This window comes from Eschrichtius robustus, chromosome 3 (assembly GCF_028021215.1).
Source record: "Eschrichtius robustus isolate mEscRob2 chromosome 3, mEscRob2.pri, whole genome shotgun sequence".
NCBI lineage: Eukaryota > Metazoa > Chordata > Mammalia > Artiodactyla > Eschrichtiidae > Eschrichtius > Eschrichtius robustus.
In genome coordinates, this window is record NC_090826.1 from 82,657,253 (window position 1) to 82,674,624 (window position 17,372).

Here is a 17,372-nt window from a genome sequence, read left to right on the forward strand (position 1 = left end):
TTTGGTATGCTTTTATCATTAATTTTTTTTTAAATTAAAAAAACAGTATATGATCACTGTAACACATTTAAATTTGAGTCACTTACTTCAGACTGTTTTCTTAGAAGGCCCAATTGAGATCAGCTGATTTGAGGGGATAAATTCTTTTGGTATGCTTTTATCATTAATTTTTTTTTAAATTAAAAAAACAGTATATGATCACTGTAACACATTTAAATTTGAGTCACTTCCCAGTCCCTCTCCCTAGAAATGAGTACTATTAATAATTTGTTGTTTCTTCTTCTAGGGCATATGTTTTCCTAGAATAGAAATTTTGGTTTAGTGGAATACAAGAACATTTTGGACCATGCTGTAGTTTTTCTAGTGGCAGGGTAGGCTTGGAATGGAGTCTTAGTGGCTTGTATATGGTTTCTGAGAGCTTTATTGGGGCTTGGGAAGAGTCTCCCATAGATGGGTGACTTTTACATAAGAGAGGCAAGACAGATTTTAAAAAATTGCTGAGGATTAACTGTGCATGCTCAAAAGGTAAAAGTAATATTACTTTCTTCTTCTTCCCCTTCCCTCTTGTGATATATGTGCTCTTCCTCCCAGAAGCTAGAGTTCAAATTAGCGTTGTTTATGCTGTGTTTAAGCTATGAGTATGTTAAGACTTTTGTGTTAATGTCTGTAGTAGTAGTCATAATTCTTTCAAGTGTCAGAAGCCCAAGTCATATTGGTTTAAGCAAAGAAAGGAATTTATGGCTTATTTGACTGAAAAGTTTAGGGATCTGGGTACTCAGAAAAGTAAGAATTTCTCTCTTTTTCTCTTGGTTTTGTTATCCTTTCTGTTGATTTAATACCCAAGTAGGCTCTTTACACGTGGGGGCTCCAGGGTTGTGTCCTATCAACTTAGCTTCAGCATAAAGAGAACATATTGATGAACAACAAGGGCCTACTGTACAGCACAGGGAACTCTGCTCAGTATTCTGTAATAACCTAAATGGGAAAAGAATTTGAAAAAGAATAGATACATGTATATGTATAACTGAATCACTTTGCTGTACACCTGAAACTAACACAACATTGTTAATCAACTATACTACAATATAAAATAAAAATTAAAAAAAAGAAAAAGAACGTATCTTACCAAGAATGTCAATGGAAATTTTAGCATTGACTTTGGCCTGGATTAATGGGCCTGGATCAAATAAGTGTTCCTGGACTGTTATATGTGACCAACCCACCACAATTACGTAGACATGACAATAGAGGAGCTGTAGTTTAGGTTATTCTAGGCTGTACTAGAATAATAACTCCCAAATCTCAGGGGCTTTACGCAGCAAAAGCCTATTTCTTGCTCATGCAAAGTCAGTCACAAGGCTAGGTGATAACTCTAGTAGTCCATGTGGTAACTCAAGAATCCATACTGTTTTCATCTTGATCTTAACATGAAGCCTCCACAGTTGCTTCATCAGGAAATGAAGAAGCCCAGACGTTTATGCATGAGCTATATATAATGCTTTAGCTTGGTACAGACACAGAGCTTACAGCCCATTATACAGAATTAGCCACATGGTTCTGCCTAACTGCAAGTGTGCTGGAAAATGTGTGAAATAATAGGGTTCTTTGATGAGCAGAAATATGTCTGCCACAAACTGTTACAGAATAAAAAAGCATCACCTGAGTGATGCAGGTAGGCATAGACGACAAATGTCAATTATAGCCTATAACTCTAAACAATGCTTAAAATGTTGATATACAAAATTATGTTCAGAATTTGAAACTACTTGCTCTTTGGAATGTTCTTCGCCCAAGTTTGACTTGTTTTTATTTAAAGTAATTCATGGACTCATGGTTGAAAATCACTGACTTTAAAAGTAATTTCCAGAATGCAACCCATTTGCAGGTTGGAGACTGTGGTTATAACCATAATAAGTTAATCAGTTACCTCATAATTGCTGATTTCCATGGATATTATAGTTTAAACCAGTACATCTCAAATTATTTGTCATGATGGACTAGTTTCTTTTAAAGTTTCTACTGATGCTTTTATAAAATACAATAAAAATTTAATGCTAGACAAAATGACATAAAAAAGAGACATGAAATACGGGCCCTACTTTTTTTTACTGTTAGATTCAACATTTATACAACTACTCTCAACTTTTGTACTTAGCTTGTTGTGGGATAGGTAACGAAGAGTCTGTGGACCTTTACTGGTCAGTCCATGAATCATATTTTCAGGAGCGTGGTATAAAGGACTGTGGTTAATGCTTTACAAATATTATCTACGTTAATTCTCATAACCTTATGGGTTAGAGGTACTGTGTATCACCATTTACAGAAAACTGGGCACAAAGAGTGTGAGTAAATTGCCCAAGGTCACACAGATGCCACACAAAACCCACGTAGTCCAGTTTGACTCCAGAGTCCATGTGCTTGTCTGCCTCTGATTTTGCAAAGATGAAATGAGGTAGCATTCTAGTCCGAGACTGTCAAGAATGGACATAGATACAGGCAGAGAAAGTTACAATTTGGAATTAATTCATTTGCCTAAAAAAAGAGAAGGTTAAGGATCACATAGTGATTTTCATATAAAAGTAGAGTTACAGAGGATACTGATGAACTGTTCTTTTATCCTGTAGTGAGTCCGCATCTGTTTACATTTTACCTTAGTTAGTATTATAATCCCTGATTTACAAAACAAAATGATAGTATTTCCTTGAAATACGTGTCTTTCTGCCATAACTCAGTTTCATATACTGAGTACTTTGTTTCATATACCGAGTACTTTGTTTCTTTTATTCTTCCTCTTAATTCTTTTTAGTTTGATAGCATAAGCAACCAAATTGTTACTATTACACTCGTATAAACATAGAAATAACATTTTTTCTACAGGAATCAGTATTTTAAGGAGAAAATGTAACTAATGATTGTCTATTACGATGGTAATAGATGATCATGTTGCTGTCTTAACTGTTTTACATCATTAAATTCTTGATTTAATGAAATTGGAAACTTTTAGAGTATTTGAATATCAACAACAGTATTCTTAGTAAATTTAAAAAAATCTTCTTCCTATAGAAATCTGGTTAAGAAGTACTGTCCCAAACGTTCCACCAAAGATGAAGAGCCAAGGTAAATTATATACCTATTTACTGTTGCATATTGAAATTTAAAAGAAGACCTATATTTTTGTTATTTAGTAAAATAAATATTATGCTATTAGCTTTTTATAAAGATTTTTAAAAGTTTATTGTAATAAAAAATCATAATGTTTATGAAAGAGGAAACTACTATTTTTTCTTATGAGGTTGCATACTTCAGTGGGCTTGATAATAGCTTTTTAGAATAGTTGAAGTGTGATTTCTAAGTAATAGGTGGACTGGGACTCCACTTGAATGATGTAGTCTCCAGAAGAGAAGGGCATTTTTTCCATACTTTATTTTGTAGCTGTCAGCTTGTTAGATTCTTGCTTTTACTTTTACAGTTAGTAGAACAATTTGGCTGGTTGGTTTAAAGGGGTAATGAAAAGGAATAAGGTTTTCAGGGTAATTTTGGAACTCTGAATAAAAGGTTAGGAACTGCCTATGAGCTTTTTGGCATTCTTAAACGGGGATACATGGATAGTTGTAAAATGCAGAAACAAAAGGAGACTAAACTTCAAACAACTTTTATGTAATTGTCAGTTGTTAGAGGATTCTCAGGTTTAGTGTTAATGGAGTCCTAGCTGAGCTGTCCACCTTCAGCTTATGTAAGAGTGTTCTGGCAGTGTATTCAAGTAGATCTATACATTTTAATACAGTGATTCTCTTTGTTTCTCTCCTTCCCTCCACACACACACATTATTTTTTACCCTTATTTTTGCCCCTTCTTACCCCTCTGTGGTGCCAACCATAGCAGCACTTCACTTGCATTCAGGATGTGGGCAGGCATACAGGCAGCTGTGTCCAGAGCTGATAGCAAAATTGTTCTGTAGATCACCCATCGAGATGCATTTGAGTGGTATAATTGGCAGGTTCTGTCCTCTAGAGCAAGCATATCATCTCTGTAATAGGTTCAGCTGCCAAGCCTAGGAATCCAACCAAGTTCATTCCCAAGCTCAGGCCAGTTAATTGGCAACTTAAGAGATTCCAGTATGCTAAAAGAGCCTGCAGGTAGTAGTAGTATTATTTTTTGACCCCAAATATCCTTTTATTTATAAATTAAGACTACCCGAAGATATATAAACATGTACAACTTGAGCTTAAGCAGGATTCTTTTCATACAAAGTTAATTTAGAGCTAGTAGCTGAGATTTAGGTTGAATATGTTAAAATTTGTTAAGTATCAGGCTCAATCTATACCTCACAAAAACATTTATAATGAAAGTAAAAATAAATTTCACCATTTTTACCATTTTTAATATGTTTTTGTCAGGTTTACTTCGTGTATAGCCTTTTTTAACATCCTTAACGAGTTAAATGACTATGCAGGACAGCGAGAAGTAGTAGCAGAAGAAATGGCGCACAGAGTTTATGGTGAATTAATGAGATATGCTCATGATCTGAAAACTGAAAGAAAAATGGTAATTCTTATCATTTTTATACAGTTGTTATAGTATATGAAATATTTTCACAGAAATGAAGTAATTACTTTGCTTTTTAAAATAATGTATAGTCATACAGCATAAACTGGTTTTCTATTTCTCTAAATTTCTTCTAGCTAAAATTACCTCAAGACATTCTTGCTAATTTGTGATCCTTTTGGATTTAAGACTGAGGTTTGGTAAACTCCAGCCAGTGGGACAAATCTAGCTTACTGCCTGTTTTTGTTTCCTAGTTACCATGAGCTAAGAACGGTTTTTACATTTTTAGATAGTTGAAAAGCAAATGAAAAAAAGAATATTTTATGACATATGAAAATTATATGAAATTCAAATTTTAGTGACTGTAAAGTTTTATTGGAACAGGCGCACACTCATTCACGTATATATTGCGTGTGGCTGCTTTTGCATTATATTAGCAGAGTTGAATATTTGTAACAGAGACAGAGACCGTGTGGTTTGCAAAGCCTAAAATGTTTATTTGACCCTTTATAGAAAACTTTGTCAACCCCTATTTAGATAATCATGTATTTTCCAAGAGATTATATCTGTCTTAAAGATTATATTTAAAGTATTTAAATAATAGTCTATAAAATGCATTTTAGAGAATTTTTGCTTTACTAATAATCTCTTCCTAAGTCTTGATAAAGTTTACATAATTAGTACCTTGAAAAAAAATTAAGTGAAAAGCCTTTTGGGGACTTTAGGCTTTAATTGGTATTTAATTGGAATTTAAAAATTTGTTTTGTTTGTTTTTTTGGTTGTTGTTATGATCTTCAGCATCTTCAAGAGGGACGAAAAGCTCAGCAATACCTTGACATGTGCTGGAAGCAGATGGATAATGTGAGTTATAGTGTTTTCATGTTTAACATAAAATTTTGTAGCATTTAGCTCTAAATGCTCTTATGCTTCATATCTATTTGAGTTTAATATTTCTCAATTTAGTATTATTTATAATTTGACATTGGTGTAAATAGAGAATATGAGACCATTTTGTCTGTTTTCCTTTTTTTCTACATGGTTCTGTACTTGTACCAATTCTATAATCTTCAGATAATTGTAAACATTTAGGAAGATTCTTTTTGACTTTGCCGTTGTTACTACAAAATATTGATAGAGGATAGAAGTAATAAGGAAATATTGATATCTTAGAAGACCATGTGACTGAGACTAAGAAAAACTAGATTCTAGTTCTGCCTTTTCCTTAGCACCTGATTTTTTCTTGACTTCAGTTTTAGCAAATGAAAAATGAAGACAGTGGACTAGATTATATGAAATGTTTCTTCCAGTTCAGTGATTCTGTAATTGAGTGTTTCTAGTACTGGGCTGCTGGTCATAGACTGTCTCACTGTAGGAAATAAAGTACTTTATAGGGCAAAATTATAAAAGCATAATAATTATTTACTTTAAAAACTTTCCAAAGGTACTTATTAATGTGGTTTTTCTTAAATATCCTGGCATACAGTCATTTGAAAACCAAGATGTTTACATGGAACATTTTATCTTTACTTAAAACTTTCTGCCAAATGATGTGCTGTCGTATAAGGTTAATATTCTTTCTTGAACCCTCATGTTAGCAAGCAGTTTACTCTTTCTCTGCATATTTTTATGATGGATACTGTATTCCTTGAAAATTATGCTGAAGGGAGTTTTTCATGTTAATCAATTTAGCTTGTGGTTGTTGGAAAAAGGACAAGTTTGAGATTAAAAAAAAAGTATGCATATACGTGTACAGTTTTCAACTTTTTTTCTTTCTTTTTTAAAGACACGGATTAAAAGCTTAGATTAAATTTCTACTATATAAATGTCACTGATGTAAGATTCTAATCACCAGTACTAATTGAGAATTCTTAGGTATATTAATAGTCTGTTTTCATTTTTGTTTTGATTTTCTTTCTAATTGGTTTCAGAAAGACTTCTAGGGAGTGTTTACATTTATTAAATTTTAAATTGCCTTAACTAGCATCCTTAGTATCTGCCACCCAATGAATGTGTATGTATGTGTGTCTTTCATTTGCACAAAATAACAGACTCCTACACTCATGAGTTATTGGTTCCTTTAAAAACTTGAGTTGACACAAATCATTCCTGTTGATATGTGCTGACTTACCTTTAGAACAATTGTTAGTTATTAAGGAAAAGTCATAAGGGTCATAAGAAACAAGCGTCAAAAAATGTAGGAGAGATTTCTTTAAGGCGTTAACAATATTGTGAAATAAAGGTGAGTTCAGCTCAACTCATGTTTATTGAGTCTGTAACGTATTGAGTCTGATACAGAAGCAAATATGATATGGTCTTGTTTTTGTGGAGCCTGCAGTCTAGTGAGAGACACAAATATAATTTCTGTGTAATATGTAGAAATATGTGCAGGATCCCTTTTATAGTCCCATGTCTTCATGTCTAACCAAGAAAATGAAATTGTAAAATTCCTAACATGTTTGCAATAATTGAGAGGATATTTAAAGAACTAGGAGAGAAAGATTGAATTAGTGACAGAGTATTGAACATTGAGAAAAAAACATTTTAAAGACAGTTATTAACCCAGGATAAACGAAATACGCCCCACTGACATTTAAGTTGAGCGCAGAAGACAGTAGCCTGTGAAGAAGATTTTGAAGGAATGGTCAGAGATTGAGAAGATTGAAGCATCAGAAATGCCAGGTCTATCAGATAGGTGGTTCCAAGTAACAGATCATATGAGTTTATAAGAACAAAGCTCAGAAACAGGTCAGTTCCAGAGTTGGTCAGTAGCTAGCTCAATGATGTCACCAAGGCTGCTTTTTCTGTCTGTCCACGTTGCTGTCTTGACCATGGCCTTTTCCCTCAGGCTTGTCCCTTTATGGTCAACAGTTGATTTAAGCAGCCAAGCACCACATCCTCATTCAGCTGCATGCAGAAGCAGGAGAGAGGGAACATTTCTCTTCTGTTTCCTCTTATCAGGGAAGGAAAGCTTTCCCAGAAAACCCCAGCAGAATTCTTCATGGGTGCCTTTGACAGGATTAGATTATTTGACCATGCCCCAGCTGTGGGAAGGCTGGTAAAGCAAGTTATCAGCTGTTTTCAGCCTCCATACAGGGAGGTGGGCTCTTCTGAGAAAGAATAGGGGAGTAGATGTGGCTGTTGATTAGTCTGCGACACAAAGAATGAAGAAAGGAGAATCTTTTCTGGAGTATATCCCTGTATTGTATAATGATATAATATCTTTCAGGGAAGGAGTATTTTTAATATTACTGTACTCATGATTCTTTTGCTGTTGCAAGGAAATTAGTAGGTAGATTTTTTTCACAAACAATAGGACACTTAATATAAAAGTATTTTTGTATATGAGTTGCCTCAGATTACACCAAAATTAGTAGCTATAGCTGTTCAGTTTGAAAACACAGCTCTGAACTGAGTTTCAGAGAATTAAATGTGGAAATTGAATTTTAATCTTCACAGGAAAGTGACATTCTGTATATTATGTATATTCAGATATATTTATGCTTTGAATAAATTTTACATATCTCATACTAATCAAAATAGTAAGTACATTTTAAATTTTTTATAAGAAATTTCTGAGTACATTTATTTGATGTAAGTTACAGGTATGTCTGGTTCCAGGTATAAGGCAAACTGAACTAACTCAGACAACTTTTGGCTACAAATACCTAGATATAAAAGCTAAAATATTTTTTATTGTATTTTAAACTCTTAGCATAGCTACCTGAAAGAAAGGGAAATTTCTAACTGCTGGAAACTAAGGGTAAACTAAAAGCCAGAGCAATAGTTGTGTGAGCTGATACAGTGGCATTTGAAAAGTGGTTCTAGAGGTTTTGGGGTATGGTTTACAGGACCTTGCTAAGGGCTTGGGGTTTAGTACTCACACACTGACAAAGTTTAGGTTTTAGCTCTGTATGTTTGGAGAGTTGGAACTGCAATCCCTGTATAAAGTTTGACTCTTTGAAGGACTAAACCTTTAGTGAAAGGTGGCAGGAACTCTGCCCACTGGCCAAGGGAGGTAGAGAAGAACCTTGTCTCTATCTGAAGGTCAAGGAGTAGGAGGTATCCTGTGAGAAATTTAAACCTTTTGACCTTGTAGTTATGAGGTATGCACTATCTGAATAGTTTTGTAATCCTCAAGACAAGAAATTGACATTGTAACTGGTTAGGTAAATAGAAAATGTTGACATCCTGTGCTTTCTTCTGAGTAATTCTCAGAATACAGGTAGCAAGGCATATATTTTCCAGACAAGAAATTGGAAGAGTCTCCTCTGTGGAATTTAATTAGTTTGAGAGGAAAGACTTAAAGATACAGGCACCATGGTTTCTCCAAGGAAACTGCCTGGCCTTATCACTGTAGAGGAAAAGGCCATAATCCAATTAGCTTTTAAAATAAGAGCAGATAGGCAGGTATCCCCAGACGTTTAAAGAAAACATCTAATGTAAACACCAGAGTATGCAGAAAAGTTAGTATGCAGAAAAAAAAGCAACTTTGAAGAAACAGTGACTGTGAAAGGAAATAGAAATTAAAAAGCAAAAACAAACAAGCAAAACCCAGAACTATTATTAACATTTTCATAGGAAATAGAGAAGTTATTACATCCATGAAATAGGACCAAGATACTCTAAAGAAAGGAACGTATAAAGAACAAAAAAGAACTTTATGGTAGCAGAAATGAAAAGCTCGCTAGAAAGAATGAAATTGAAGAAATCTCTCAAAGTAGAGCAAAATGACAGAGATTGAAAATATGAGAGAAAATATAAGAGAATTAGAGGGACTCATCCTATAGGTTCATTTTCAAGATAATAAGCATCTTAAAAAAGAGAAAACATAGAAAATGGATAGGCAAAATTAATTCAAGAAGATTTCCCCAGAACAGAAAGACATAAGTTTCCAGATGGAGAGAATTTTCCAGGTGCTCAGCACAGTGGATTCACAGCAAGACATATCTTCATGAAATTTTAGAACAGTTAGGAGAGAGAGAAGATCCTACCAACCTCCAGAGAGAAAAAACAAAACAAAATAGACATATTTTATGCAAAGGATCAGGGATCAGAATGGGATCAGGAAGCCAGAAGACAGTGGAGTAGTACTTGTTACATTTCTGAAGAAAGAAGATTTCCTACTCAGAGTTTCATACCTGGACAAATTTTATCAATTAAAATAGATAGAAAGGCATTTTCAGTCATGAGACTTAAACAATTATCTCTTTTAGGAAGCTTCTTTTAGGAAGCTACTGCTGAATGTGTTCTAGCAAAATAGAGAAATGAACCAAGAAAGGGGCAGGTGTGGAACTAGGAAATAGATTCGAATTAAGGGAGAATTGAAAGGAATCCCCAGGAAATGGTGAAGGGAAATCCCAAGGTAACAGTTATTCAGCAGGCCTAGTTTGGTAACCAGTTCAAATTTTAACAGGTTACAAACCTCTGGGTTCTTGATTTCATTAAGAAGATAAAATTGATAGAATTCTGAATATGTTTGAATTAACTGAGGAGAGATGTAAAGAACTGGGGACACCAGGGTTGAATTAGAGAAAAGTACATTGAAAACTAAAGCAAATTATTAAGAAAAAGACATTAACTTCAGGATAAAAAAGTAGGAAAGTAAATATATCACATGCTCAGTTGTGAATAGGTTTTGCAAAGTCATAGTAATTTGAATTAAATTAAAAAAATTTTAGAGGCCATTCTGGGCAGATGGTATTCCTGGGACACTTGGAAGAAACAACACAAAACCACTTTGGAGGGATGTTTCCACATTCTAAGCTACATTGGGATTCCATCAAAAAAAAAACAAAGAAAAGAAAAGAAAACAAGCAAACACCAAAACCAATCAACCAAACATATAAAAACCAAACAAAAAACACCAAACAAACTGTCTGACATCTAGAAGTGTTATGCCTCCAGCTTTGTTCTTTTTCCTCAGGATTGCTTTGGCAATTCTGGGTCTTTTATGATTCCATATAAATTTTAGTATTATTTGTTAACTTCTAAATGAGATAAATCTAATTTTATTTTTCAGCATTTTAATTTCTTTTAACAGAGTAAAAAGAAATTTGAAAGAGAATGTAGAGAGGCAGAGAAGGCACAACAGAGTTACGAAAGACTGGATAATGATACTAATGCAACCAAGGCAGATGTTGAAAAGGTAAGAAATAATCCAAACTGACTTTAATATCAAAATATTATTACTTGCATATGGAGAGTAGTTACAATATTTGTGTTGGTATTAGTTTCTTCAAGAGATACACTACATCTAAATCTAAGATACACAAATATTTGCCTACTTTACACATATTGGTCTGAGAAAGTAATTAGAATAAAATTAATATATTAATGTCAACTGCATTCTGAGTGTATAGGAAAGACATAGTTGCTATTAGGAATGAGCTTCTATCCTATTTAAAAATAAGAAAGTCTAAGGTATGTTGATGGGGTATGCACATAGAGGTTGGATAGTGTGCTTCCCAATTATACAGAAGGGAAAACATGATAAAACTGTCAGAAATGTGATATCAACTATTTGTTTATTATTTGATTAATTCAGTCATTCATTTTGGAAAACTGAATTCTCTCTTGTCATTCACTGACTGATTCTGGGCCAGATGTTCTGTAACATTACTGTTGGTAGGATCAGCCCTGTAACTGTTGCTGCTTAGCTTCTCCTTCTCCCCTGCTGTATGCTCTTTATCTTAGGACATTTGACACAGTGATAGTGCTGAAATGTTGGGATTTTGAAAAATAGATGAACCTTACTACATGTTTTTGTATATACAAAGGCCCAACATTAGTATATTTTCTCCTTAGAATTTTGTAATTTCCTATAGCATCAGAACAAGAAAAAGCAAGAAGAAAGGAATAATTTATTTTCTACCTTCCATTTTCTTTACCAGTTTTTAAAAAAACCCCAAATCATATACATTTCAGGTTACAGTTACCTTAAAGTTCTTCTAGTATAACTTATGATGATGTTTATCTTGTCTACCCTATTTTTAATAACATATCTCTTATGATAGTAAGTTCCCTGTTATTGGGAATATAGAGTCTTAAAATAGTCTGTTCATTTTTTTAAAAAAAATTACCATTTCCTTATATTGACCCACTTGTCTCCCTGTTCAGCTTTAGTTTCCTTGAGGTACTAGAAAAATAACAAATCTATATTTTTCTCAAAATAGGTTTTTAGATATTTGTAGCAGATTCTCTACCCCTAGATGAACTATTGTGTTTCTTCAACTATTGCACATATGAAATATCTTCAAGTTACTTTTCAGATATCTTCAAGTTACTACTTTCCTTTGGATACCATTTAATTAACCAGTATTCTTTGTTACCTCAAATTGGGTATAGTTCAGTCTGAACAGTTCTGAGTTTGATTACCTCCTTTGTTTTGAACACTAAATTTATGTTAATTATACCCTAAATGTATATCAGCTTTTTGGGCAACCACATTGTTTGGCTTGACTCTCATTGAGTTTATGGTTAACTGAAATCCCCATGTCTTTTCACATATGGTATGGTATAAGAATATGTGTCTCAGACAGAACATGTACTGTTGGTCTTTTAAATGTATATGCTACATCTGTATCAATTATTAGATTCGATCCTGCTGTTAAGATTTTTGGATCCTGATTTTGATCATCCACTATATTAATTTCCTTCCAGGCATCATGTCATACACATAATGTGTTATCATTACTTGATAAAAGTGTGGACCACAACACTTGCAAACATCACTATTTTATATATGGGAAACTTCCTTGCTGGTTGACATTGACTCCTTAAGAACTCTGTTGACTTATTATCAAACATCAATTGAATACATAGTTTATGTACTAGGCAAGTTAGGCGAACTCCTTAACTGGACTCTCATTTTTAACTTACTCATTTTGTCTATAAAGATATCTTTAGAGACAGGTTAGACATCTTGAAATCTAAATATAACATGTCTACTAGTTAGTTTCACCTAACTAGTTCAGAATTTTAATGTTTATATCTTCCTTTTTTATTCTTATTTGTTTGCAACCCCTTTAATTATTAGAGAATTAGGAAAACTTTGAGGTTTTACTTTAGATACCAGAGAGTAGAGGAATTCTGTTTTAAGTGACCAGGAAGGGAAGGGAACATAGTTTCAAGTAACTACTTATGAGAGTTTAAAAAAAAAGCATAAAAAAACAGGTGAAGAGGGAGCAGGCCGACTACTGTATCTTCCTAAAGAAAAGGAAGTCAGTTGCACAAAACCATGAATATACATAACACTATCAAACTGTACACTTAAAAATGATTAAGATGGTAAATTTTATGTTATGTGTATTGTATATTTTGCCACAATTAAAATTTTAAAAAATTTAATGAAATATAAAAAGAAAGAAAGGAAAGGCAGTAGATGTGAAGCCCAGAATATGCCAGGGAAGGTGTCAATTGTTTTAGCTTCTAGCCTTATTCTCTTACATAACCTGCTGGAGCCTTTCTCCCAGGCCTTGGGAATCACAGCCAGTGACTTGGAACATGAGGAGCTTCCCCTGAAAGAACCATTGTGGGTAGGGGATATTTTGGAATCCTTTTATTCCATCATAGTTTGTGAGAGGAGGGAGAAAAGGGAAAGGAGTGAATGATTGTGTACTTACGATCCCAGGTTAGAACTTGAAGTGTATTTTTCTGTAGAAATATTTTGGGCCATGGTGTTTAGTTTTCATAGTACTTATTTATTTTAATTTTCAAGTACACTGTGGATTAAATGCATTTTTGTGGACTTATCTGAGATCTTGACTACTATGTATTTCTGTAGGTCAGTTTGTTTCTGAGTTCAGAAGAACTAACTTGTAGACCTACTGTTAGAAGGTTAGGGATTACAATTGTAAAAACTAGAATTAGAATAATGAAGTGTATTCACAATGTGCTTTTATTGATATAATTTTCAAAGCACTCTCATCTAACATGATTTATAGCTTGGAACACTGACAAATTTTCAATTCTTATTTTGTTTTTTTCTATTGCTTTATAACAATTGAGAAAATTGTTTAGATTCCCCTCCAATAAATCTAGATTTGTGCTGTTTGTATTCTGATATTCTCACCAATGTATCAGTAGATGGTACTAATGTTCTCATTCAAAAAGCATTTCTATAAGACCTTCCTTGAGTGAACAGAACTATATTCTAAATAAGCATTCCGTAAAGTACCTGTGGATTTGTATAGAGGTAGAAATTATTGTTAAGCATTACATTATCCCCAAATCCCATTTTTACTATTATTTGGTTTCACTGTGGTTCTGAGTTGGATATAACTGGATTATGTTTAAAGAAATGTTTTACTGCTAACTATGTAACTGTGTAAATTATTCCTGATGCTTTTTTTCTCTTCTGATGAAAAGCTTACTATTTCAAACCATAATGTTGTCATTTATTTAATTAAAAAAATCTGAATTTGTTAAGGAGAAACTTTATTTTAATGGATTATTGTAAGGGAGAGGATTTATTATTGCAGTAAGAGAAAGGGAATATTGCAACAGGGAGACTGGCCATAAGATCTGTAAGCCTCTCCTTTACTTTTAAGTGATATCAGTAGTTAGAAAAAGTCTCGTTTTAGTATAACTTTTAGAAAAGTGAATTAGCTGTGATTTTGTTGCTCGTCTTTTCGTTGGTGATGATTTGGACCAATTTGCCTCTAGGCTAAACAGCAGTTGAATCTACGTACACATATGGCTGACGAAAATAAGAATGAATATGCTGCACAATTACAAAACTTCAATGGAGAACAGCACAAACATTTCTACATAGTGATTCCTCAGATTTACAAGGTAAAATTTAGAGATGTGAAATTAACCTAATTTTAGATACGGAAGAGCTAGTCTTTAAATGTAAAACTTTAAAATTTCAGGCATCAATCAGAATGTTTCTAGATTCACTAGCCATCAAGATTGGTGATAAGAAATTTATGATTATAGATGTGAAAAGTAGATTTTTTCTGACTTTGAAATCACAGATTTTTCTACAGATTTATTAGTAGTATATTAAACAGTTCACTAAAACAGTGACATTTTCTAGATAAATTTTAATACTACATTATTAAGTATTATGAGATGGGAGAATTCATTGGAATTGTGTATTGTAGTCTGCTCACTTAGAATTTGGATGTAGCTTTTTGATACTATAACAGAATCATTGGCATTAGTCCAGATGGCAGAAATAAATCTTAAGAAATGCATTTGCTAGCCTGGTTTTTGCCTGCTTATCTTCCTAGCTGCCAGATCATAAATGTAATTCAGGCTTATAAATCCCATCCATCATCATTTGATGATACTAATTGCCAAACGGCCCTCAGGTGAAGACCCCGGAGGTTAAATTATGTTACCGCCTATTCTAGAAAGAAGAGAAATTAGAGAAAAGGGATTTAGTGAAACAGTGTTGAGAACAGTAGTACCTGGGAGAGCAGAGCTTTTGTGAAAAGAGTGTCAGTCCAAATACACCTTTTTTTTCTTGGAAGCAAGTTAGAAGTACAAAGGAAGCATAGTGAGAGGTGGTGGACTAGAGAGGGTATCAGATTTCAGTCATTTAATCCAGAGCGTCTGTCAGCCTGTCCTCACTCTGTGGTGCTTTTCTAAACTTAATAGCTATGCCTTCGTATTCTGGGGAGACCTTAACTTGGAGATCCACTGCTTTTCTGTGTTTTGGGGCTTGATCCTTTTGTTTGTACTTTGCTATGGAGCAGTCTTGCCACTTTGTGATGCTGGGCGCAGTTCTTTTGTGAAAATGCAGGTCTCAAAATAAATTCCCAGGCTTTGGGAAGTAAAGAGGAAAAAAGTAGTATGAAGGCTTTGGGAGCTAGGGGACTTGAGCAGTGTAGTTGCTCCCTACGAGAAAGAAAGGTCACTGTTGACAAATAAGAAGTGTCAAAAAATGCCTTTAAGTTATTTGGCATAATTGTGTCCTGGCATAATTCTTAGTGGCATGTGCCAATGAAGTTTTGAATTGTAGGGATTCCATACATGTATCACTTTGACCTTGTGGCCTCTTGTTTTTCCTCTTGTGTCTCCAACCTTTCGATAGTCACTTTGAGCTGTAGAATGTGGTAGGTTTGGGTACCCATTGGTATGCGGTCAAGCGTGGATTCTTGGTCCATTCAGATCTTACCAAAATGTTCTGAACTAACTTAAGGGTTTAGAATGCTCACACTTGTATCTATTTCATGCCAGTTGCTTAAAAAGGAAAAAAAATGTGTCAAAATTCTGTGTTAAAATGAAACTTTTCCTAGAAGCATAAACAACAATAACTGCTCTGACTGAAGAATGAAAGGTGGAGGTTGTATGAGGCAGAGATCTGGTAGACTGTAGGGGGTCCCTTAGAAGTCTTGAAAACTGTTGTCACCTGGTTTTAGGATATACTAAAAGCCTTGTTTTGTGTTTTTTTTTTTGCTACTTCACAGGCCTCAAGTTTTTAAGTACTTTAAGTCTGTAGCACTTGTTAAAAGGTATTTACAACAGTGTAAATGTTAGGGTGGAATCTTTGTGGGTTTTTTTTTTTTTGGAAGGGGGCTGCTTCAGAATGAAAAGCAAATTCAGTTTTCCTTTTTTTTTAAAATTCCTAATTAGCAACTACAAGAAATGGATGAACGAAGGACTATTAAACTCAGTGAGTGTTACAGAGGATTTGCAGACTCAGAACGCAAAGTTATTCCTATCATTTCAAAGTGTTTGGAAGGAATGATTCTTGCAGCAAAATCAGTTGATGAAAGAAGAGTAAGTGTTTTATAATTAATTTGAATAATATATTTGGTTTAAGTTAGTGAAATGAATTGGGAAAGGGGGGAAGTAATTGATGGTTAGTTGATTTTAAGTTATATCCTGTAGAAGTAACTTATTGCCAGACTCCTTTGGGCTGTAAGGATCATTCTAAACACTAAAATTCTAATTGTTTAAAAGGAAAGAGTTCTAATGCTTCTCTTTCCTTTCCCCACTAATTTTTCAGTTCTACTCCAAGAGTATAACTAACCTATGAACTGTATGTTACAAACTGTATGATACTGTTAGTCTAGTGAAAGTTTAAAGAAGGAAATGGTCAGATCTAGAGTTGTAAGAGTTGCTTGTAACCACAGGAGTTGGCACTTGAGCTGCATTTTGAAGCCTGAGTAGTGTATGGAATGATGGCTCATGAGAAAAGAAGGAGGGCGTTATGAGTAGAAGGTACTGCCTTCAAGAAGCCCTGCTCCTCTTGAAGAAATAAATCTAATCACATTATATCTTGATTAAGGTCTAGAAAAGGTCTTGTACCTGGTCATTTTTCAGTAAATGTTGATTTAGTGACTGAGAAGCTAAGGTTAACAGAAAAAGAGGATATGAGGGAAAAGGAAGAGAAGAGAACCAGTGTTTGGGGAGTGCCAAATATGTACTACGTATTTTAGTCCTCACGGCAAGTTGGTTTTATATGAGTGAAGGTCTTTCTTGTAACAGAATTCTGACTTAAATTCAAAAAAGGAAAGAAGATTTTGGGGTTCTTTGGGAATTCAAACATACATTTATATTTTGGTATAGCTGCATCCAAGGTTACAAATTATAGTTAGGTCCTCCTCCTCTCTCCCTCTTCTTACCCTTTAGCAGATGATTGGTGGGGGTGGCATTAGTGACAGAAAAAAAGTAAGGTATGACCTAAGGATGACTTTTGACTAAATGGTAGGCAAAATGTACTACCAACAGAAATAGGGAATAAAAGAGGAGAGGTGGTTAGGGTAGGGGTCGGGGAGGAGTTTGTAGAGATAAAGTATTCTGTTTGCAAATAATGAGTTTAAGGTGTCAGTAGAACATTTGGATAGAGGTATGTATGTCCAAAATCAATATAT

The 17,372-nt window shown here is 34.0% G+C and overlaps 1 protein-coding gene across 3 annotated transcripts in view; it reads left to right on the forward strand.

Annotated features, from left to right (window-relative positions):
- Nucleotides 1-17,372, forward strand: part of FNBP1L (formin binding protein 1 like) — a 121,129-nt gene that overhangs the window by 83,243 nt on the left and 20,514 nt on the right. For all 3 annotated transcript variants that reach the window (XM_068540344.1, XM_068540342.1, XM_068540343.1), the window contains exons 3-8: nucleotides 3,064-3,117; nucleotides 4,398-4,545; nucleotides 5,344-5,406; nucleotides 10,586-10,690; nucleotides 14,209-14,337; nucleotides 16,129-16,275. In XM_068540344.1, the coding sequence (XP_068396445.1) occupies nucleotides 3,064-3,117; nucleotides 4,398-4,545; nucleotides 5,344-5,406; nucleotides 10,586-10,690; nucleotides 14,209-14,337; nucleotides 16,129-16,275 (646 nt within the window). The remainder of the gene's footprint in view (nucleotides 1-3,063; nucleotides 3,118-4,397; nucleotides 4,546-5,343; nucleotides 5,407-10,585; nucleotides 10,691-14,208; nucleotides 14,338-16,128; nucleotides 16,276-17,372) is intronic.